The sequence below is a fragment of the Lotus japonicus genome, chromosome 4 (genome assembly GCF_012489685.1).
Source record: "Lotus japonicus ecotype B-129 chromosome 4, LjGifu_v1.2".
Taxonomy (NCBI): Eukaryota; Viridiplantae; Streptophyta; class Magnoliopsida; order Fabales; family Fabaceae; genus Lotus; species Lotus japonicus.
The window spans coordinates 24,089,968-24,113,967 of NC_080044.1; the positions used below are offsets into that span (position 1 = coordinate 24,089,968).

The 24,000-nt window shown below is 42.8% G+C and overlaps 1 protein-coding gene across 1 annotated transcript; it reads left to right on the plus strand.

Annotated features, from left to right (window-relative positions):
• The first annotated feature begins 6,352 nt into the window (after nucleotides 1-6,352).
• On the plus strand, nucleotides 6,353-16,300 carry LOC130712515 (uncharacterized). The gene is made up of 5 exons (XM_057562349.1): nucleotides 6,353-6,493; nucleotides 15,405-15,455; nucleotides 15,525-15,818; nucleotides 15,923-16,148; nucleotides 16,230-16,300. The coding sequence occupies exons 1-5, from the start codon at nucleotides 6,353-6,355 to the stop codon at nucleotides 16,298-16,300; spliced, it is 783 nt and encodes a 260-aa protein (XP_057418332.1).
• Nucleotides 16,301-24,000: the final 7,700 nt, after the last annotated feature.

Sequence of the window (24,000 nt, forward strand, 5' to 3'; positions counted from 1 at the left end):
CAAAGGTAAGGGTGGGATTTTGAGTTTCTAATGGAATTATGGTGAATGATATTAGGGATTTGGGAGATGTAGAATTGTTTCTGTTAATGATGTTCTGGAAATCTGATTTGAAATCCATTGATTTTGGGATTTTCTTTTGTGTGATTGAACGGGGTGAGGGCAGAACCATAGTATGCTAGGAGTTTTGGGTTGAGGTTCCCTTTTGATTTTCTTTATGATCACGCACATAAGGACTGTTAGGTAGCATGCTTGTTAGGTTTTGTGTCTTGTTTGATGATAAACAACTTTAATCACTTATTTTGGAACATAAAACGGACTGGTCATTTTCCTGGTATGAACCGTGACTTTCGAAGCCTTTTAGAGCCTGTTTAGAGTTCTCGAATAATGTTGCGTTGAACTGAGAAAGTGTAGGCCTTTGAAAGAGCTTTCTGGAATGATATGGTACATAATTTTTGGTTGAGAGACGAGGTCTGTAAGTTCAGTTTAGTAAACCATGTTTTTCTGCGCTCTGTATCTGCTATCTCTGCCAGTGAACTTCAACGTGATTTTTCACCTTGTTAATGTGCCCAGAAAATTCTTTGATGAACTAGAAAGAGGTGGAGTTTTCTGTTAGCTTTTCAAATTGAGGTCATTTGTAATTTTTGAACAAGTAACGAATCTTGTAGGTTATCTCTACTGAAATATGTTTCTGCTGTGAGCGTAATTCCTGAACTGCTATATGATTTATGCACGGATTTGATGATGCTGTGCTGCTGTCCAAAATTTCCTGGGCTGGACAGTACACTTCGAGACCTGTTTTCGCCCAGTTAGAGTGCTCAAATGAGGATGTGATCAACTAAGAAATTGTAGGACTTTAAGTTAGATTTCTAGGCATATAAAATACATGATTTTTGGTTCAGTCACGAATTCAGGAGACCGCTTTTAGTGGCTGGTGTTCCTGCTGTTTTTCCAGATTACGGAAATTATGATTGTTTTGGAAATATAATTAGATTTAGCTTACATGTTGTATGAAAGTTAATGTCTTTATGTGCCATGTATTAGCTATGAGGATGATGCATGTGGCTGAACACCTTTAGCATGAAATCCATAATTTATTTACCATATGTGATAGCTTCTTCCATGATTGCATGCTTAAGTGAGTTGTTTCATTGATTTGGTGCCAAAATTGCCTAAGATGTCAGGGTAATTGTATAGTTGATAAAAATGCATGTGTGCTGAATTGTGTTGTTTTAAGCGATGTTAGTGATGTAGTGATATAGGCGCAATGCCTCATGTTGAAGTGATGATTATGAGATGTATACGTCCTTTTGAGTCGCATAGCATCTGCATACTCTGTGATGGCCTGTATTGGAGATTTGTGATGAAGGCTTATGCCTTGTGCCTCCAATAATTGGCAATTAGTGATGAGGGCTGAAGCCTTGTTGGTACCACATACATATGCATAGTCATTGTTGTGTTCGAATTGTATCCGAGTCGATGACGTTATTTGTGACTGTTTTAGTAACTGAGCTATATGAATATAAAAAGAAGTGGTGTGACATTAATCTAGCATATTTATTGTCATTCTTATATTTATGATACTCGATATCTCACCCCTTCTGTTTGAATGTTACCCTTGTTGGTAACGTGCAGGTAATCAGGAGGAGTAGTCTATAGCCTTTATTTCGAGTTGGAGTCCTTGCTCTGATACGTAGCACTCGGGGGGGGGGGGGGGGGGAATGGACGCTTGTTTTCCTTCTGTTATAATTTGAATTAAGTTGTTATTTGAGAAGTTGTTTCTGTTTTAAGTTGTGGGCAAGATACTATGTTTTCTTTAAGTTTTAAAGACATTGGATTCGCTGCATAACTATTTGTCAAAGTGAACTAGTTCAAAGACTAATTAATTGTCACAAGAGCATTTAAGTTTATTTATGAGTTCATCTCAAAGTTTATGTGCTATGTATCTGTTACAAGAGCATTATGTTAATGTTTTAAGTGATTATGTAATGCCTCATGAGTGTTAAATTTTTTATCACTCTGATATTTGCAATACATATGCCGTTTAGAATTGGGGTGTTACAATGTCAGCATCAGAGGGAAAGTTGAAGTTTGGCATGATCAGAATCGCCAGTGGTTTGATGGAAGAAATTCTAGACCAACAGTTGCAAGATAAGTTTCTCATGGAGAAGAGAAATCTGGTAACTCATGACAAGGATCCATAATTCAACATAGGAACCGACAATATTCTGCGATGCAAAGAGAGAGTTTGCGTACCGAACAACCCTGAATTGAGAAGATTAATCATGGATGAAGGACACAAGAGCAAGCTGAGTATTCATCCTGGAATGACAAAGATGCATCAAGACTTGAAGATGAATTTTTGGTGACCAGGAATGAAGAAACAAGTGGCTGAGTATGTGGTTGCATGTTAAACTTGTCCGAAAGCTAAGGTAGAGCATCAAAAACCTTCCGACATACTACAAAGGTTAGATGTGCCAGAGTGGAAGTGGGATAGTATATCCATGGATTTTGTGGTGGCTTTGCCAAGGACTCAAAAGAAGTATGATTCGATTTGGGTAAGTATGCTGAGATCTATATTGCTAAGATTGTACGACTTCATGGAGTACCAACCAGTGTCGTGTCTGACAGAGACTCGAAGTTTACATCACATTTTTGGGCAGCTCTTCACGGGGCTCTAGGAACAAAGCTGAGATTAAGATCTACTTATCATCCGCAGACCGATGGACAGACTGAGAGGACTATTCAGTCATTGGAAGATTTGCTGCGAGCTGTGTGCTGGATAACAAGGTAAGTTAGGATGATCTCTTACCACTGATAGAGTTTATCAACAACAACAGTTTTCATTCAAGCATAGGAATGACACTGTATGAGGCTTTGTATGGACGAAAGTGTAGAACACCTTTGTGTTGGTATCAAGATGGGGAGAATTTGTTGATTGGACCCAAATTCTGCAACAGACGACAGAAAAAGTCAGAGAGATCAGAGAGAAGATGAAGACTTCTCAGAGTAGACAGAAGAGTTACGCCGATCAACGACGCAGAACCCTAGAATTTGAAGAAGGAGACCACGTATTCCTGAGAGTTACACAAACTACAGGAGTTGGTCGAGCGATTAAGTCAAGGAAGCTCACACCAAAGTTTATTGGACCGTATCAGATTACTCGTCGTGTAAGACCAGTTGCTTATCAGATTGCTTTACCACCATTTCTTTCCAACATTCACGATGTGTTTCACGTATCACAGTTGAGGAAGTATATTGCAGATCCGACGCATGTTATCGACCCAGATAACATAGAGCTGGAGGATGATTTGTCTTTTGAGATACCGCCAGTTAGCATTGGGGATACAAGAGTGAAGCAGTTGAGAGAAAAAGAGATTGTATTGGTGAAGGTTATTTGGAACCAAGACACAGACGATGCCACGTGGAAGCTAGAGGACAAGATTAAGGAACAATATCTGGAATTATTCGCTTAACCCTAAGTTTCGAGGACGAAACTTTCTTTTTGGAGGGTAGTATTGTAAGACCCTAGTTTTTAAGATAGGTTAAATAATTATTTTCTTATTCACGTTTAGGTTTCCGATGTAACGCATATGGAACTTGGACAAGTGTTTACCGAATTGGACGACTTTATGAAGAAGAAAGTTCAGGAATTGACTAAGGATGATGCCATAGACAGTTTAAGTTATAGTTCGAGCCATTTCAACACCCGACTTATGTAGAAAGTGTCCGAAAAAGGCTATTTCTGCTCTTAAAGCACTGTTTACGCGAAATTCAAAATCTTTAGAAAAATAAGAATCTATCTTTATTTTTCCAATGGCCTGAGTTTCGCTACGGAACTCTGGAATGTTCACACGATAGGTTTGGCTCTACGGAAGTCCATCGAAGCTAGGCTTTAATCCCTCGGGGACTTTAATTAAGACCCTTAATGAAACGTTTTTCTATTCAAAGCTTTTAATGAAGTTTCCATCCACGTTGACACAAGTCTTTCAGCAATTGCGACATTTCTTCAGAAGGAAGTTTCTTCATCCGACGTCAACTGCAAAAAGTAGTTTTCCGACATATTTTGGCCAATACTGTGTTTATATCATTTTCTTCAATTCTGAGAACTCCATTTGGAGTTCTGACATTCTGTCGCCAGATATTCACTTCTTATCGTTAGACAGAGGTACCGGAACGATCGGTTTCGAAAGACCTCGAAGTTTGCTTTTCGAGCATCCACTATAAAAAGGCAGGAAATGAGAAAATATCTCATTTCCCACCAACTAAAGAGAGAGGCCGCGAGTTCTAAGGAGAGGGAGAGGATTTCTTTGCGAGTTCTTGCCCGATCGTCCTGATTTCAGTTTATGTGGATCGAGAGCGAGGTATTCTTGCTATTCCATAACTTTGTTTTCACTTTCTGTAGCTTTAAACCATGTCTTTCTGTGCTCAAAGTTTGGAGCAATTTCCAAAGCTATCTTTTTACTTCAATTTTTCTTTAGATCTACCTTATACTACTACCCAACAACCTATATTCACCGCCGATCGAGTCGCCGTAGATATGAAAAACTGTGGAAATACCCATATTCACCAAAGTTTCGCTTTTGGAACCAAAAATTCACGACTTAACCTTGTGCCTTTAGGATTAGTTGCTATAAATGCTACGATCTACGACCCTGTAAAATCTGTTTTCAAAATTTTTTACTTTGAGTTTTGAGCTTAAAGTTTGGACCCAAAAGAACCTAGTAGCTTAGCAATTTCTAAAAAATTTCCGAGCATTGATTTACCCTAATTATACCTCTATATTACCATTAATCAAGTTAGATCGAAGAAAAAGTGACAAAACGCAATTATGGGGGGGAGTGGCCGAGAGCTCCTAGGGGGTTTGGGGGAGTTTTTATTTTTTGTAAAAACTTGTCTTTTGTCCTAGATTCTCATACTCTGAAACTTTTAAAGTTTCATTGAACGTTAGTTAGAATTGTTTAAGTTGTTGTGATTGATTCTGACTGAGTAAATTGGTTTTTACTCAAAGGTTTGAGTTTGGATTTGGGAACGCTTGGAACTGCTGAGGATTCTCTTGAGGAGCTTGAGGATCGTGAAGCTGGAAGAGACACCGGTGAGGGAAACTTACTCTACTAGATAATGATTTAGGCGTCGATAACTTCGACTTGTTTATTTGGCTATTTGATATTGATTGATTGATCTGAATTCGGAAATGTTTTCTGAGGCTTCGGCCGACATATATGTTTATAAGCTTTAATTGGTCTATGATTGATGTTGGCTGAATCACATGCTTATGTGCTAAGTGGCTAATTGTAGAACATGATGATATGTCTGAATATGTGTTATTGGATTGTACTTATTGTTTGTGCAATTATTTATCCGTATATTGTGATATCGTCAGAGTGTGGATAAAGAGAGTTTATGCCATGTTAATGACTGAAACCATTAAGAGAATAATCATTAGGTCGAACCAAGGTCTGAACCTTTGCTATTTTAGGAGATTGAGACCTTCTCGGGGAATTACACGGGTTTAAGGGAAAACCTTAGAACTTATAGAATTATAAATCATTTCACAAATGAAAATCATAACACGCTAAACAACATTCAAACACTTTAAAGTATTGATAAATTATTGAAGAAGACTTAGAGCTTGAATAAGAAATTGGAAATATGAAAAGTGTCGATGATCCTAGTCTAAGGAAAAACCCTGAGTGCTTATGCACTTTTTGCCAATCGGCAGTTAACATTTAGGCTACCTAAGGGATAAGTCTGGGAAACCAATAAGTTTCTAAGTACGATGTACTCCTTTTGCTCTAAGAGCAGTTCGACCATCCGAGTGATGAGTTAGATGATTCGAGTAATCATCAAGAGTGTTTGCACTCTATCGTTGTAGGAATTCGAGGTCGATAGTTCGAAAATTACCTTAGGGAATCTTAGAGACAATATTCTTAGCTACACTCTTACGTGTGAGGATGATTCGATGTTTGGCTAACCATATTGCATCATTCATTCATGTCTGAGGATACACGACGGAATGTCGGACCTCGGTGGAGCCAGTATGATCGAAAGATCGAGTTCCCACGTAGATCACCACGTGTGACTACACAATTCTGGTTGTAAAAGACACCGAGTCTTATGGTTAACACAAGGGCCGGTGAAAAGACCGACTCGTACACACGTGTCCAACCCGTCCGGAGCATTATTTTAGCATATCATTGCATTTCATACCATTCATTTGATGATTTGATGTTGATAAACATCGTTATGAGTTTGATGATTTGATGTTGATAAACGTTGTTGCGTTTTTGACCCTCGCGCCTTGCCTTGTGTGTATTGTTTGTGTTTGAGCGGTCGGCAAACTGCCAGATGTCGCATGGTTGAGGAGGAGATCGCTACTGACGTAGTCGATCTGGAGACTAGTTCGATTAGGGTGGCACGGAAGACAGTTCGGAGGGAGGTTCTTGACGTGGATGTCGACGTGCTTGTTGTGGACTCAGACATGGATGACGACTATGTAAGATCAAGATTTGATCAGTGGTTGCATCTCTATATTTTGATGATTACAATTAAGGTTTTTGAGGATGAACAATTATGGTACTCTAACGTTTGTCCGTTATAGTTGTGACAAACAGGTTCTGATTCTGACCCAAGTCGATTCCATCAGAAGAAGAAGACCCAAGGGTAACCAAAAGAGAGTTCTAAAGCTTACCATGTTCGTTCAGAACAGTGGCAAATCCTTCAGAAGTTCTAAAGATAGAAACTCTCAAGAGGTACTGAAGAACCGGAGTCAGAAGTTATGAAGACCAGATGTTCCAAAACGAACGGTCCTGAAGTAGAAGACTCAAGTTCTGAAGGCCTGCAAGAAGTTGGCTCTGAAGACCCAAGCTATTCTAGCTCTGGAGTTCAGAAGTTCTGAGGAACATGTCCAGAAGCAGAAGTTGCAAGGTCAGAGGATCCAAGCTTCCGTCTGACTCTGATCAGAAGCTTCACCAACGTCCATCTGAAGCACTCCAGATCATAAGTCAGCTGGTGAAAGGACAGGTCGCTGTCATAGTACACATCGTACTGTCATAGCTTGTCCGCCACCTACCTCGTTCAGCCTAGCAGTCTGATATTACAAGATTGCCACTCCAACGGGCAAAACCCTAGCAACGGCTACACCAATTGCCTTGGAGTATATAAGGGCTGAAGATAGAAGAAAGAAGCCAAGAAACTTTGCTGATATTCTTGAATTCATTCTAACTGATCTCTTAGCAATATTTCTTCACTGTTCTTGAACATTTGAGTTTACCATTAGCTTTTCAGAAGCATTTCTTGTAAACTGTAACGCCCCAATTTCTCAACTGAGGAATCACATTAGTAACCTAACAAAGTCTAAGGACTATTCTGCAATCCCTACAATCCAAGGGATTTTTTTTCTGAAAAACAACTAAACACTTCAGCTAAAAGGTTGGAAACATATCATAACTTTATTTAAATAACCTGTTTCCCGATATACAGTAATAATAGTTTACAATACCATAAGTAAGGTTCAGAATAAACATGCGCACTTTAACAGTGGCGGAAGCAAGGCTTTAATAACAGAGTTCTCATATAGAAAAGGAGACTCAAACATAGTCCACAAGAAGAGAAGCAAAGCTGCTACTTACACCTCTACTCCACCGCCTACAACTCGATCTTCAACACGAGCAGCTAAGCTTCGGCGGAAGGATCTCCATCGCCTAATAGCGTTAAGCGCCCAAACAACAAATAACAAATTGAAAGGGTTAACTCCATGCAATTACCACGTAAAAAGGGGAAAACATGCTACTAAAATTTAAGAGCATAACATAGCACATAAGCTAGCAACTTAATTCCAGATAGATGACGACATATATCCAACAACATAAAAGCAATTCAGGTATTAACAACTTATCAACATATATCAAACTCAGATAACAATAACCTCAACAAGTCAGATCAAATGTCGACAACGTAGATCAAATGTTAGTGCTCTATGATGCAACTATATGCTGCTAATAAAATGGATCGATAAATATCGTCTCGCAAGACGGGACAATGATAGGACACACCTCCTCATCGCCACTTATAGCGTCATACATGACGGGACAATCATAGGACACACCTCCTGATGCCACTTAACGTCACACATTACGGGACAATCATAGGACACACCTCCTGATCGCCACTTAACGTCACACAAGACGGGACAATCATAGGACACACCTCCTGATCGCCACTTAGCGTCTCACAAGACGGGACAATGATAGGACACACCTCCTCATCGCCACTTATACTTAAGCCCTATATGCCAAGTCAGACAACAACAAAGCCCAACCAAGGACCAATCCAAAGTAACCACATGTTCTATCCACTAGGAAGCAGTAATGACAGAAACCAGTAAACGGCCGAAGCCTCTCAGAAGACGGAGACACACGTCTCAATAAGTTCACTCGGCCGAAGCCTCCAGAAAACATTTTCCCAGTTCAGTACAATAATCAAAATCAAATGCCAATCCAATTTAAACATCTTCATCTCAGACGCATGCAGTGCGATAAAAGCAGGCACGACTCAAAGACGCGCTAAAACTGAGTTACCCTTACCTTCGTGAGTAGAAGTGGTGCATGGAAATTGCGAACCTAAAGCAAGGAAACACAATCATCAACACAAGCCTCACTGGAAGCAACACGATCTAATAATACTAATCGAAATCGTAAAGAACGCTTTTAAAGCTTCAGAGTTCCTATTTAGGCACAAATTGACAACAGAACTTCTTTTGCTAAAACGCGCATAACTTGAGCTACAGAACTCGGAATGACACGAAACCGGAGCCAAAATTTCGACAATCGAAAGAGCTACGCTATAGCTCAGGTCATAGAGACCCAAAAATTATTTTTGGACACGGTACCCTAACAAACAGGTTTCGGCCACTCTAAAAAATAGGGTTTCCGAACTTTTTCTTCGATCTAATTTAATTCCTAGGTATTCTTAGGCGATATCTAGGCCAGGTAAACTTTCAGAAAAATTATCGGATCGAAAACTAGAACAGGGGTATTTTGGTCAAGATTTTTAGCTCGGAAACTCAAAATCAGAATTTCGAAAAATAAATTAGATGAGGTTGATACCAACGACGATTATAACGACTAATCCTACTGACGCTAAGCTCAGTCGAGAGTTTTTGACTCAAAAAGCGGAACCTCAGCATAAAATGTTTATTTTGAGCAGAATTGAAGTTCTGCGGCGATTCGACGAGATTCGGCGAAATGTAATCCGCTAAACATGCTCTTGGGCACGCAGGGAATAAGTTTAGACAGAGAAATCAAGTTATTTGGACAGTTTTACAAAAAGCTCAAAACTTTGAGCACAGAAAGACATAGAGAAAAGCGACAAAATTTACGATCAGAGGTAAGGAAAAGCATCAGTACCTCGAGGCCTACGCGTAGCAACGAACTGTGTGACGATCAAGCAAGAATCGGCGAAAATCTTTCTCTCCCCCTCCTTCCTTGAAGCTCGCGGGTTGTATGTGTGTTGGTGGTGATGTTTTTGTTTTTTTTTTTCAATTTTCAAGCTATTTATAGAAAATGGAAAACGCGGGAAAAAGAATATGTCGCGATTCCGACTTTTCCTGCACATTCCTCCGTGAATTCTAAGATAGGATCTGGTGACAGAATTCCATAACTCAAAACAGGTTTCTCAGAATTAAAGCAAACGATCCAAAGTCGGTGTAAATCTATTTTACCCGAAAAACTACTTTTTGCAGTTGATGTCGGATGAGAAAAATTCTTTCTGAAGAAAGATTAGAAACCTCGAAAGCAATAGGTGTACGCGTGTGGAATCTTCGTTTGAAGCTCCGAATAGAAAAAGTCTTCATCGACCGTTTATTTTAAGTTTCTTGAGTTATCAGGGATTTAGTTTCGGCAAACCTCCGATAACTAGAATCGGACGTTCGTACATTTCAGGGTTTCGTATCGAAATGTTTGTCATGGAAAGATTAAGAGAAGTTCTAACATTTCTCTGAAGATTTTTGGAATTAGTTTCAATCGTGTCTTTAAGTGCAAATTAGTCGTTTACAAACGTTTTCGCCCTAAGGCGGGAGTGAATGAAGCTCGTGCTATAACCTATAGCGACTATATAACTATTCTTAACCATTTCCTGAACTTTCTTCTTCATAACGCTAATCCAAACATTAAACACGAGTCGAGTTCCTCTCACGCTTACACATAATCCTATGCGTGAGTTGGAAATTAATTATTTATTTAATTCTAAAATCTTGGGTCTTACATAAACCCAAAACCTTTTACAAACACTTTGTAAAGTTCCTTAAGAGACCAAGTTTGGTCGGATCTTGAGAGGACTGAATCAAGTTTGGTTCAGTGTTTAACTAGTCTTTAGAGGATCGATTGATCAGCGTCTTGAGAGAATACTAGTGAGAAAATCAGTGTACTGTTAGTCACTTAGCAGGTTGTAAGTGCAGTTGTAACATTCATTGATTTTAGTGGATTGCCTTCATCAGAAGAAGGAAGAAATCACCTTCACGGGTGGACTGGATTAACTTGAGCTTTTATCTCAAGTGAACCAGGATAAAATACTTGTGTGCTCTACTTCATTCTCCTTAGCACCTAGTTCTTATCTTTAAGTTTTTCTAAACTTAAAAAGGGGAAACTTTTGTTTAAAAACTCTATTCAAACCCCCCCTTTCTAGTGTTTTTCGCACCTTCAGACTATGCGAGCGAGGAGGAGGAAGAGGGTTGGGAGACCCGCTTCTTTGCATGATTTGGGTTAGGGTGTATATTCAGTAGTAGCTCTGGTTAGTTGTTGTACATTTGGGACATGGTAGGTTCCCGACCTTTTGCTTTTTGTGTGATTCTCTGTTTGAGAATCAGAGAGAGTAGTCGGACGGTAGGAGATCTAAGGAGGTTGTTTTGGGCTGACTCTCTCACATTTTGATGACTGTAATTATTACACTTACTTTGATTACTGTTGCGTACACTTGCCTTCTGGCATACTTTCTGTCACAGTCAGGTTCTGGTGACGTTTGTGGTACAACATGAGCTGTATCTGTTTATATATATTAGTTTATCGGGGTATGTTTGGAGTTTTATTTAAGTCCACGTTGGACAAGTCTTTCATATTTCTTTATCTCCATTTCTAAAAAAAATACCTTCATTTTCCGCTGTTTTATTTTTAATTGGTTACGAAAGTGACGCTCCGAAAGTCGGGGTGTTACATCCGGAGAAGCTGTCACCTCCTCCATTGCCCTCACACCGGCCCTCAAGGGTCTAGCCTTCCTCTCCACCAAGAAATTGACTCCAAGAATATCCCAAAAGTGTTTATTAGGTTTGAAGAAGAGAAAGATAAAAAGATCCCAAAAAATAGGTCAAAAACGGAATTTATAGTGATTTTTCGTTATCTGGTACGTTTTGTCCTTTCTGGTGCAGAAGATGATTCGGCGTAGTCGTGTGTACTGTAAGACGGATGCAAATCTGGCGTGTTTGGTTCAAGATTAACGGTGTACCGCGATGCACCGTAGTGGAGCCCCATGGATCTGGTACGTTACTTGCCTGGGCTAAATAAGTGGCGTGATCTCACCGCAGGTGCACGGTAATCTTGTGCACCTGCGCCACACAGGATCTCAGCGCCACACAGATAAAAATAAGATAACGCTTTAAAATAAATTTATCATATCCTAAAATAAAGTAAATAAATCCTAATAATATATAGAAAATAATGTAAAACGTAGAAAAATACTAAAACCAAATAAAACATTAAAATGCATGAAATAAGCCTAAAGTATCCTAAAATGACTAAAATATCTTAAATAATATATTAAAATGCATGCAAGTAAACTAGGAAAATAGCCTTAAATCCCGGGTGATCATCACCCAAACGAAAATCGATGACCTCCACCATGATACCGACTGTAACACCCCTTCAGCCTCCTCTTCTCAACGCGAATCAACGTCAGAAATGTTGGATGAAACCCCTCCTTTCGAGGGAGCCCCCCTTCTTGACTTTGAAGAGATTAAAGCCAACCGGCTTCAAACATTCAGAACCCTCAAACGCTCCGTTCAAACCTGTGCAGACGGGGACGTCAAGAAGTCCCACTTCTTCTATGTTTACGAATACCTGCTTTCAGAACTTGGGGTGAAACTCCCATTTTCACCCTTTCTCTGTTGGGTGTTGAGTGAGATAAATGCCGCTCCTTGCCAGCTGCATCCCAACGTCTGGGCTTTCATAAGGTGTTTTGAGATGCTCTGTGGCGCGATCCAACTTGAACCGTCACCCGCCCACTTCTTTTATTTTTATGATGTTAACTCCAAATCTCTCCAACCAAGTGGTTGGGTCTCCTTGAAATCTCACCTTGGGCGAAAATGCCTTAACCCTTACAAAAGCAACCCAAATACGAGCTTTGCTCGGCGATATTTCCGTGTGATTGTTCACCCCGTTTATCCAGAAGCTTTTACCCTCCGGGACGGGACCGCCCTTTTCCCCCTTTACTGGACCGAGAAACCTCGCGGCATTCCCGACCCGCCTGAGAGATCTCTATCCAAAGATGACAAAGCCATCATCGACCTACTCGCCAAGCTCCCCGTCCTCGACTGTACTAAAGTCGGCCTCTAAAAACTCCTCCCTTACCCAATACGCTCGCCATCTGTTGTTTACTTACATAACTACAAACTTGTGTATCTTTTCCTCTACTTTTTCTTTACTTTCTAATGTGTGTCTCTCTCCCTTTTTTTTAGGGAATATGAACTTCTCCAACACCGAGCTCCTACATGTTCTCGCCGCCAGGAGGGCTGCTCAATCACCACCAACACTCAATACCGAAGGGGGCAAGAGAAGTCGCCCACTGGCGGATGTTGTTAGCAGGACCAGATATCATACCCCTTAGCACCTTGGCGTTCTCATTCTCGCCGAAAGTCGTGTCTAAATCAAGGAAGCCCCGTACCCAAACTTGCTCGCCGGAGAACCCCACGAGGGTTCCTGTGTACGGTGTTAAATCATCGTCCGTTAAACCAAGATGATCAAATGCATCCCTATAGATAATGTCCATTGAGCTGCCCTGATCCAAAAGTACACGCCTGACGTTTAGATTGTTGATCCGCAGCAGGACCACAATTGGGTCATCCAAGTGAGGCTAAATCCCGGCGAAGTCTTTTGTTGAAATAATAATATCAGGGTGTGTGAAGCCAAAATGATTCTCTTGGACGGAGTTTACCGCCCTTATATGTCGCTTCCTCTCCGCATAAGTGTCACCACCGCCCCCGAACCCTCCATCTATCGCGTTAATGTCTTTGGCTGGCGACTTTAGTTCCCGCTCTACAACCGCCAGGTCTTCCTGTCGCCTTGATAATGTTCGACGGCGATCACTCCAGACGTAACGTCTCAAGCGTCCTGACTTGACAAACTTCTCAATGCCTTTTCCCAAGGCGTGACAATCATTGGTGTCATGGCTTACTGCATAGTGATATTTACACCATTTCATCACACCAACATCTCTCGGCGGGCGCTTGGGAAACTCTGGTTCATCACTCATATGCACAGCTTTTAGCTCCCGCAAAATGTCTGCCAAGTTAGCATTGAGCACTACATCTGTCTCCTCCCGCCAGCTAGTCCCTTGACAGTCCTAGCGGCGACGTCGCTCCGCGTTTTCACGCCACCACGGTGGCGCCAGTTGCTCCTTGGTCGGTTTCGCCGCCAACTTTTCTTTCTCACCACCTCGTCGTTGCTTCCTAATCTGTTTAACAGGAGCTTCATCCATCTCTCCTTTCGCGCGGTTACGCTTGAATACATCATCCTCTTCATGCAAAATGTACACGCTCACCCAAGAGCGGACTTTCGTCATGGAACGAGCTGATTTCCTACTTAGCTTGCTGTTTAATGGTCCTGGCAATAGTCCATTCTTGAATTCTCGCGCAGAAGTGCATGGCTTGGATTCCTCCACTCTCACGGAAGCTACACTAAAACGCGCCACGTACTGTTTCGAAGTTTCGCCCTCTCCCTGGCGAACATTATACAGATCCTCAATTGTTACTTGCTTGACCTTACTCGGAGAGAATTGAATCAAGAATTTCGATGAAAAGTCGCGAAAATTAAAGATAGAGCCGCGTGATAGGGTCGGAAACCACACCATCGTCGTTCCTTTGAACGTTGAAGGAAACATCCTACATTTGACCGCGTCCGACGCCGCACCGATCACCATTTTCGTATTGAAGTAGAGAAGGTGATCCTTCGGATCGGTTTTCCCGCTGTAGGACTCCAAAACAAGATTATTCATATTGTCCGGATTGTAACTCCCCTTACCTCCGCCGAAAAAGGCTCAAACTCAGCAACAACCACTGCCTCATGAATCCATTCGTCCAGTTGCTCAAGGCGAAAGAAGTCGAGTTGTGCTTGTAGACGCTCATTTCACTGTTGAATGTCGGCCACGGTTTGAGACATGCGTCGCCAATCTTCTTGTGAGACAGTCAACTGAGGTGGAGTCAGAGAAGGCAGAGGAGTCGGTGTAGCCGGCTGCTCTTGCCGCACCTCCTAGCATTGCTCCTGTACCGACTGAACTCGTTGTCGTCAACCGTGAGCTTCCATCGAAAGCTGCTTTAAAAACCACTGAGAATCAAGAAATTCCACACAAAAAATCCAGGAATTTGATAGCGATCACAGCCTTTTCCAACTGTGCTATGGTGCAACCAATCCACGTGATCCGGGAGTAGAAAGTTTACGGTTCCCCACAAACGGCGCCAAATGTTCTTGCCATGAACATTGAGAGAGGGTATATTCCCTAGAGTAGAGAGATTGCACTTAGAGAGAGAGTATAATTGAATTTCATGTGTTATTTAGCAAATGGTAACCGCTCCCAATTTATAGTAGGGGAGCTGGGCCTAGCATGCATAACTGCATCTATTGGGCCGTTTGGGACTCGCGGGAGGAGGCCCAATTCCCAAGCTGGGCGACCGCCACTTGGCGGGTAGATGTAGAGAGATTGCACTTAGAGAGAGAGTATAATTGAATTTCATGTGTTATTTAGCAAATGGTAACCGCTCCTTATTTATAGTAGGGGAGCTGGGCCTAGCATGCATAACTGCATCTGTTGGGCCGTTTGGGCCTCGCGGGAGGAGGCCCAATTCCCAGGCTGGGCGACCGCCACTTGGCGGGTAACCCTTGGGCGTAGGCCCCCTAGGGGCTCGCCCAGTCCATATAGAATCAAAATTGTTTCTATAGCTTTTTAGATAATTTTTTTAAATTTTAAAATTTTAGGTGAAATGGATCCTAATAAAGGTTCTGATCCAAATCAGTGGTTAAATGACCCTAATGAGTGGCTTAATAGTATAAGAAGCTCACAATGCCTTGTCAACTTGCTTGATAATGGAATAAGCTTTTTTGGAGAAGACAGTTGTATGTATTCTATCATACCTACAATTATGTCAGGTGGCTAAAAGGCAATATGAGAGGCTCCAAGACAGACATACAATACCAAGGGTAAGAGAAGAATCAAGGGTGTCATTCATGAGTATGCTAATAAATGATGATGTTACTTGTGTGGAACAGCTACGGATGGATACCAACACATTTCGTGTGTTCTGTTCTCTTCTACATGTTGAGGGTAGGCTAAAGGAAGATGGGTTAGTGCCAATAGAAGAACAAGTTGCGATGTTTCTACACGTATTGGCTCACCATGCTAAAGACCGTGTCATAAAATTTAAATTCCAAAGATCTGGGGAAACTATTAGCATATACTTCAATTTAGTGTTAAGTTCTGTCTTAAGGTTACAAAAGAATTTACTTAAAACACCATATCCGATTCCTGAGGATTGCATTGACAATAGATGGAAATGGTTTAAGGTATGAATTATATTAGAGATTTATTTTCTTATTAATTATAATATGCTTTCTACATATATAACAAGATTTAACATTATTAAAAGGAGTTTGCTTATGTATTTAAGGGTTGTCTAGGGGCACTAGATGGAACCTATATTCGTATTAATGTCTTTGAGGTTGATAAACCAAGATATAGAAGTCGGAAAGGTGAAATTGCAACAAATGTCTTAGGAGTATGCTCACGAGACATGCAATTTATATATGTGCTACCAGGTTGGGAGGGTTCAGCTTCAGATGCTAGGGTGTTGCATGATGCAATTAATAGGAGAAATGGTCTTAAGGTTCCTACAGGTAATAATAAAAAAACTGCATTCAAATTCAACATTTTAATAAAATAGAATTAAATATTTAATCTATTTGTTCTTGAAATAGGAAAATACTACTTGGTAGATGGTGGGTACACAAATGGAGAAGGGTTTCTTGCCCCTTATAGAGGAATTTGATACCATCTTAGTGAGTGGAGACATCAACGTGGTAGAACTGTTCAACAAGCGACATGCTCAAGCTAGAAATGTGATGGTGTTTTCATTGAATTTGGAAAAAAATTTGATGGTATTTTCATTCAATTTGCTATGGATTATATATAAAATTTCCTACAGTTTTTTATTGCTACTTTTTATAGTAGTCTTTTGCATTATATTATTTGTATAGGCATGACATGAAGTTACACAATAAGCTGCAAAAGTTAAAGTAGAGCGTAGGGCTTGGAGTGATGAAGAGTTTAATGCGTTATTAGATTACTTGGAAGAGGTTGTTTCTAGGAACAAAAGGTGTAACGGTTGGAGCAAAAATTAGAAGCCAAGTTCCCTGCAGCAGACTTAAAGGTGAAACCACATATTGAATCCATTGTTAGGAGACTTAAAAATAAGTATAATGAATTATATGACATGTTGAATACAAGTGGTTTTGGATGGGATGAATTGAACAAGAAAATTCTTGTTGATAGTGATGATGTTTGGAATTCCTACTGGACTGGGCGAGACCCTAGGGTCCCTCGCCCAGGAGCGCTGGCATGGGGCGATGAGCAGACCGGGAACTTGGTCCTTCCTCCCGAAGGCCCAACTGGCCCATTAGGATGACTTGGAGGCGCTAAGCCCAACTCCCCCAACAATAAATAGGGGAGGGATACCAAATGTAAAGGACTCTTGGCTCATTTGTGAAATAACAAGATTGAAATTCAGTTATTCTCTCTCCAAAGCGGTTACGCTTTCATTCTCCCTAGGAATCTCACATCACGTTCCTTACACCTTAGGTACTATACCTCATCTCAATGTTCATGATGGAACATTTGGCGCCGTCTGTGGGGATCAATAGATTTTGATTCCCGGACTACGTGGATTGTGGTTTAGCTGAGTGAAGTTCAATTTTTCGTGCAATTCTCTTTGGTTTTTGATTTCTTAGTCAAATTCTTGATTTGTTGGTGGCACTTGATGGAAGCGCAACGTCGACAAAGCGAACGAAGGATGAAACACACGCGTGGTCCGCGTCACGCGTATAGAAGGCGACGCGAGAAGGAGGCGGAATCTTCAGTCTCCTTGTTGAAACCCTCAGAAGAAAAACCGTTGTCACCTCAGTCGTTGGACACTCTCAGAGATTGGAGGTGGCTGATTCGCGACATAAGTAGTGGTTTGGAGCAGCAGGACACAGAGGCCCGGGGAGCAAATACAACGGCGGAGCCTCGGACATTGCAAAGGGAAAGCCATTGGAAATCCTCGAGGGAATAGAGAAACTCATCTCCAAAAGGAAAGCTGGCGTGCCTAGACAAATCGTCTAAATCGGAAATCCTCCGAGAACCATTAGCGACGCGAATAAGCGGCGAGCCGGGAGGTGAGTGGTGCGTTTATCACCAGGCCATGGACCACATCACAGAGGAATGCCGCACGTTGCAGCGTGAGGTTGAAAAACTGATAGGAGAAGGAAAACCTACTAGAATACAAGGCGGTAGTGCTCTGATACCCAAGGGAGTACACACGATCGCCGGAGGGTTTGGAGGAGGAGGAATCACCAGTGCAGCTAGAAAGCGGTACGCTAGGGCGGTGAACACAATAACAGAGGTTCCTTTCGGTTTTTCACACCCAAACATTACCTTTCCATCCGATGACTTCTTTGGAGTAAAGCCACACCTAGACGATCCGATTGTAATTCTCCTTCGCGTCAACCAACTTAATGTACAACGAGTACTTTTAGATCAAGGGAGTTCAGCGGACATCATTTACAGCGGGGCATTTGATCGACTCGGTTTGAATGAGGAAAATCTCACTCCTTATGCAGGGACTCTGTTGGGGTTTGCGAGCAAGCAAGTATGGGTGAAAGGCGTCCTTGACCTTGATACCACATTCGGCGAGCGAGAGAACGCTAGGACGCTGAGGGTGAAATACTTAATTCTAGGAAGGGAGGGATCTTACAACATGATAATTGGCAGAAACACCTTGAACCTGATGTGCGCTGTGATTTCAATGGCACACATGGCGGTTAAATATCCTTTGTCGAATGGACGAGTTAGGAGAGTAGTTGTGGACCAGAAAACTGCGAGGGAGTGCTACTGCAACGCGGTAGACTGGTACGGGAAAAGGAACGCCTCGGTGGGACACTGATGCAACGAGGTCGATGCGCTGGAAGAGAACCTAGACTCAAGGGGTGAGGGGCGAGTCAACAGGCCCACGCCGATCGAGGAGACCAAGGAACTGAAATTTGGCGAGAAGATACTCAAAATAGGGATCCAACTGACTGAGGCCCAAGAACAAAGATTATCAAAGCTATTGGGCGAGAACTTGGATCTCTTTGCTTGGAGTCACAAGGACATGCCAGGAATAGACCCGAACTTCATTCGCCACAGGCTGGAGCTAAATCCCGGTATTAAACCAGTGACCCAGACACGCCGGCGAATGGGCGATGAAAAGGAGAAGGCAATCCAGCAAGAGGTAAACAAATTACTGGCGGCAGACTTCATCTGGGAAATTAAGTATCCTACTTGGCTGGCGAATGTGGTGATGGTAAAGAAGGCGAACGGAAAATGGCGGATGTGTGTAGACTACACAGACCTGAACAAGGCATGTCCGAAAGATTCTTATCCATTACCGAGCATAGAGAAGCTCGTGGATGGAGTGTCGGGAAATGAGCTGCAGAGTCAGATGGATGCCTATTCGGGATATCACCAAATCAAGATGCACCCGTCGGATGAAGACAAAATGGCCTTCATGACCGCTAGGGTAAACTACTATTATCAAACCATGCCCTTTGGGCTGAAGAATGCGGGGGCGACGTATCGGCGGTTGATGGATAGGGTATGTGAGGGCCAAGTGGGAAGGAACATGGAGGTATATGTCTATGATATGATCGTGAAATCGGTTTTGGGATCAAGCCATCATGAGGATTTGACGGAAGCTTTAGGCAAGCTCCGAAAGCATAATATGAGGCTCAATCCGGAGAAGTGTTCTTTTGGTATACAGGGCGGGAAGTTTTTAGGCTTCATGATTACGTCAAGAGGGATTGAGATCAATCCAGATAAGTGTAAAGCAATCCAAGAAATGAAAAGCCCCAGCAGTGTAAAAGAGGTGCAGCGCCTGACGGGACGGATTGCATCCCTGTCCAGGTTTCTCCCTCATTCAGGCGACAAGTCGGCCCCATTCTTCAAGTGCCTAAAGAAGAATGCGGCGTTTGAGTGGAGTTCAGAATGCGAAGAAGCCTTTAAACGCCTCAAAGAGATGTTGTCCGCGCCACCCGTGTTTTCAAAACCTGCCCAAGGCCTCCCTTTGCACTTGTATTTTTCTGTCAGCGATCATGCAATCAGCTTCGTCATTCTTCAAGAGGTAAACAGAGAGAAAAAAATAGTTTACTTCGTAAGCCATACACTTCAAGGGGCGGAGGTTAGGTATCAGAAGATAGAGAAGGCGGCGCTCGCCGTCCTCGTTACCGCCAGACGCCTAAGACCTTACTTTCAAAGCTTTCAGGTAAAAATAAGAACTGATCTTCCTTTGAGACAGGTGTTGCAGAAGCCAGATTTGTCAGGGAGACTTGTCGCATGGTCGGTTGAATTGTCAAAATACGTTTTGCAATACGACAAAAGGGGGAAGGTCAGTGCGCAGACTTTAGCTGATTTTGTGGTGGAGTTAACGCCGGAAGACGGTGAGAAGGTGAGCACGCAATGGACATTGTTTGTCGATGGGTCATCAAATGACAACGGAAGTGGAGCAGGGGTCACGCTACAAGGGTCTGGGGAGTTGGTATTAGAGCAGTCCCTCAGATTCCAGTTCAAAGCCAGCAATAACCAATCAGAATATGAGGCCCTGATCGTCGGGCTGAAGTTAGCAATTGAGGTACGGATTGACAGTTTGCTGGTTAGAACGGACTCGTTGCTAGTGGCAAACCAGGTAAATGGGGAATTCCAGGTGAAGGAGCCGGCCTTGATAAAATATCTAGAACGCGTACGACTGTTGATGGGTCGACTGCAAGAGGTGGTAGTTGAATTCGTGCCAAGGGCGCAGAACCAGAGGGCGGACGCCCTGGCGAGATTAGCCAGCACTCGAAAGCTTGGGAACAATCGAAGCGTGATCCAAGAGACGCTCGCCAATCCTAGCAACGAAGGAGAGTTGGTAGCCTCGGTTGACCGCCAAGAAACTTGGATGGACCCCATTGTAGACATCTTGGCGGGTTAGCCAAGCGAGGTGGTAAAATACTCGAAGAAAAAAAGGAGAGAGGCAGGACACTACACTTTACTCGATGGGATACTCTTTCGACGAGGATTTAGTTCACCACTCCTGAGATGTCTTCCGCCCGGGAAATACGAGGCCGTCATGGCAGAGGTTCACGGGGGGGTTTGCGCTAGTCACATCGGAGGAAGGTCTTTGGCTAGCAAAGTCCTCAAAGAAGGTTTTTACTGGCCTACAATAAGAAAAGACTGTGCAGAATTCGTGAAAAAAATGCGAAAAGTGTCAAGTGTTTGCAGACTTGCCTAGAGCCCCAGCGGAACAGTTGGCCACGATTAGCTCCCCATGGCCCTTCGCCATGTGGGGAGTTGACCTCGTCAGGCCTTTCCCCACCGCCAGGTCACAAATGAAGTTCATCCTTGTGGCGGTGGATTACTTCACCAAGTGGGTGGAGGCCGAACCCCTCGCAAGCATTACTGCGGCCAAGATCGTAAGTTTTTACTGAAAAAGAATCGTATGTCGGTTAGGGGTACCACAGGCGATCGTTTCGGATAATAGAACGCATTTTGCAAGTAATCAAACCAGAGAATTCTGCGAAGAGATGGGTATTCAGAGAAGATTCTCTTCAGTGGAGCATCCACAGACTAACGGGCAGGCAGAATCAGCAAATAATGTAATCCTGCGAGGTTTGAAGCGCCGGCTCTCGGAGGTAAAGCGAGCCTGGTTAGATGAACTCCCGGTTGTGATCTGGTCCTACAATACGACGCAACACTCAACCACTGGGGAGACTACGTTCAGGATGGCTTACGGGGCGGACGCCATGCTTCCCGTAGAAATAGACAACAGTTCTTGGTGAACAGCGCCACGGTTCGAAGGCGAGAACTCCTCGAACATGGCGGTGGAGCTAGATTTGTTATCAGAAACACACGAAGAGGCTCGCATCAGAGAGGCTACGATGAAGCAGCGGGCTACGGCGAAGTACGATATGAAAGTGCGCCCGAGGGCGATGCAGAAGGGAGACCTGGTGCTTAAGAAACGAACCGGGATCACCGGGAACAAGCTGAGTCCAATCTGGGAAGGCCCCTACAGAATTCTGAAGGCTTTGGGAAAGGGGGCTTATCACCTAGAGAGCTTAGATGGAAGGCGAGTGCCACGTTCCTAGAACGCGGCGAGCCTGAAATACTATTACAGCTGAAGGATCGACAAGGAGTTGGCTTCAGCGCGAGGACGCGTCTCGCAAAGATAGGGGGATCAAAAACAAAGAAACAACATATTCTTGTTCTCCATTTCGGGAGTTTGTTGGCCAAAGCGCCTAAATAATAAAAACAAAGACACGTTCTTGTTCTCCATCTCGGGAGTTTGTCGACTATCACGTCTGATTGAAAATACAAAAATTGTATCCAGCTATTTCAATCACACTGAATTGCGGCGAGAGCTAGGTGGGAAAAATTCCCTGAAGGTGGCGATCGCAACACAACCTTGAAGTCTGGGGATCGCTCCGGAAAAGCCAACACAGCTCGCCGTCACTCGTCGGCGATATGTGCGGATAAGCTTCTTATCCCAAAAATCCCCCCGAAATATAGGCGAGCGAACATAACCAGGCATAAGTCTGGGTAAACCTATATGGCCATTGGGTCCCTAGCAACAATAAGTCCTCGCCTGTAACACCCCGATTTCGGTGGCGTCACTTTAGTAACCAAAAAGAAACTAATGCGGAAAAACGTGAGTATATTTTTTTTTTTTGATAATACTAGAATCAAGACTGAAAGGAATAAACTCCCAACAAAAGATAACAGAACTAATGTATAATATAAATACAGCCCCCACTGTAAGTAGCAAACCACGTCACGAGTAAACCTCCAGTGACGAGAAGTAACAGAAGGTAACGCCCGTAGGCAAGAGGTACAATCCAAAAGAAAGGTCAAGTGTCCGCAACACTATCCCTCAAAAATGAGAATAAGTTGGCCCAACGGCCTGAAACAAGACCTCCTAGCCCAACCAACTCTCTGCAATCCCCGTAGAGGAATCACACAAAAAGCTATAGGCGGGAAACTACCCTGTCCCCAAAGAAAGCAATAACGTCCAGAGCTAAGACTCTACTCCTACACTAATCCCATCTCGAGGAGCTCACACTAGCACTAAAACCTACATGCTAGCATGATCGTCGTCCGAATTCGAAATTCAGAACGACCTAGTCTATGTACACAATCCGTCCTCCTCTCGCGACCGCGATGCGTTCCGGTTCCGGCATCTCAAACCTAGTTCCCCCCGAAGGGTGAACCATCGTGAATCAGTCCGCCATAGACATCTGACAAAGGGCGTTTGTCCGCCAAAGCACACACAGAAGACGCGAGGGTCAACTCCAAAGAATTATGTAAATAATAAATCCAATAGATACAGATATAGATAGCTACTTAGGCTTATAAGCTAGGGATAGCATCCTAGGGTTGTATATTTCACAATGAATATAAAAGACAGTAATAACAATTAACATGCATCAGATAAGATTAACAATTATCAATCACACACAGCAACTAAGTCAGTATGCATGTTGCATGAAATGATATGACGGTTAACCCAGTTAACCAAATGCATTCCGGAAAGGGATGGACATCAAACGGATCAGCCCTAACACCAGCCACGGTGGGACCATTTCGGCCCGCGTGCCTCTTACACCACACAAAGGTAGCCAGATCAGCAGTAAACCCGAAGGTCTGTCATTTCGGTCTGCTACAAGAGTCGTCTACAAACGCTCTTACACGGCATTCCGGGTCTTATGACCATTTTGGAAACCGACGAGGTCCAGAGTACGTCCTGTGTTAATACCTCATTAATGTTGCATGAATGCAGGATGATTAGTCAAACAACGTCTTCGAATCTCACTCGACACGTCGCCACGTGTTCTAGCTAAATTAATGTCTCTAAAAGCTTACCCTAAGGTAAAGTCGATTCTGCGACAAAAGACAACACTTCACAACAACACATAACTCATGATGATCTCCAAATCATCCGACTCATCTCAATCCGATGGTCAAAACTGCTCAACGAGCAAGAGTATCAACATACTCGGAAACTATCAATTTCCCGGACTTATCCCCCGGATAGCCCAACAACACAGCTGCTCCAACAGCACAAGAGCATCAACATACTCAATACTTCTCAACTTCCTCAACACTTGGATCCGACGACACTTCTCGTTTTCAAAACTTAATGTTCAAGCCCTAAACTTTCGTCTGAGTCTTTTATCATTATATTAAGGGTTTTGAGGTTGTTTAATACATTATGGAGGTTCATTATGAAATTGTTTAAGTTTTGTCTCTAATCCTATTAGTTTCAAAGATCTCATAATTCCAATGATTCCCTGGAGAAGGTCTCAAAACAAAAGGTCCATCATCACCCAAATAATGGCCCGAGAAGTTCCCAGGTAAGCTGGCCGGGCACAATGCCTCATTAAAAGCCCTTCTTGCCTTAGACAGAACAACCCAAGTTCTTACGTG

What these genes read in the sequence shown, in the direction of transcription:
- LOC130712515 (XM_057562349.1), top strand. Translation starts at nt 6,353, where the DNA reads ATGGTTGAGGAGGAGATCGCTACTGACGTAGTCGATCTGGAGACTAGT. An exon ending in ACAGACATACAATACCAAGG is followed by an intron (nt 15,456 to 15,524) that starts GTAAGAGAAGAA and finishes TGTGTGGAACAG; the next exon opens with CTACGGATGGATACCAACAC. An exon ending in TGGTCTTAAGGTTCCTACAG is followed by an intron (nt 16,149 to 16,229) that starts GTAATAATAAAA and finishes TTCTTGAAATAG; the next exon opens with GAAAATACTACTTGGTAGAT.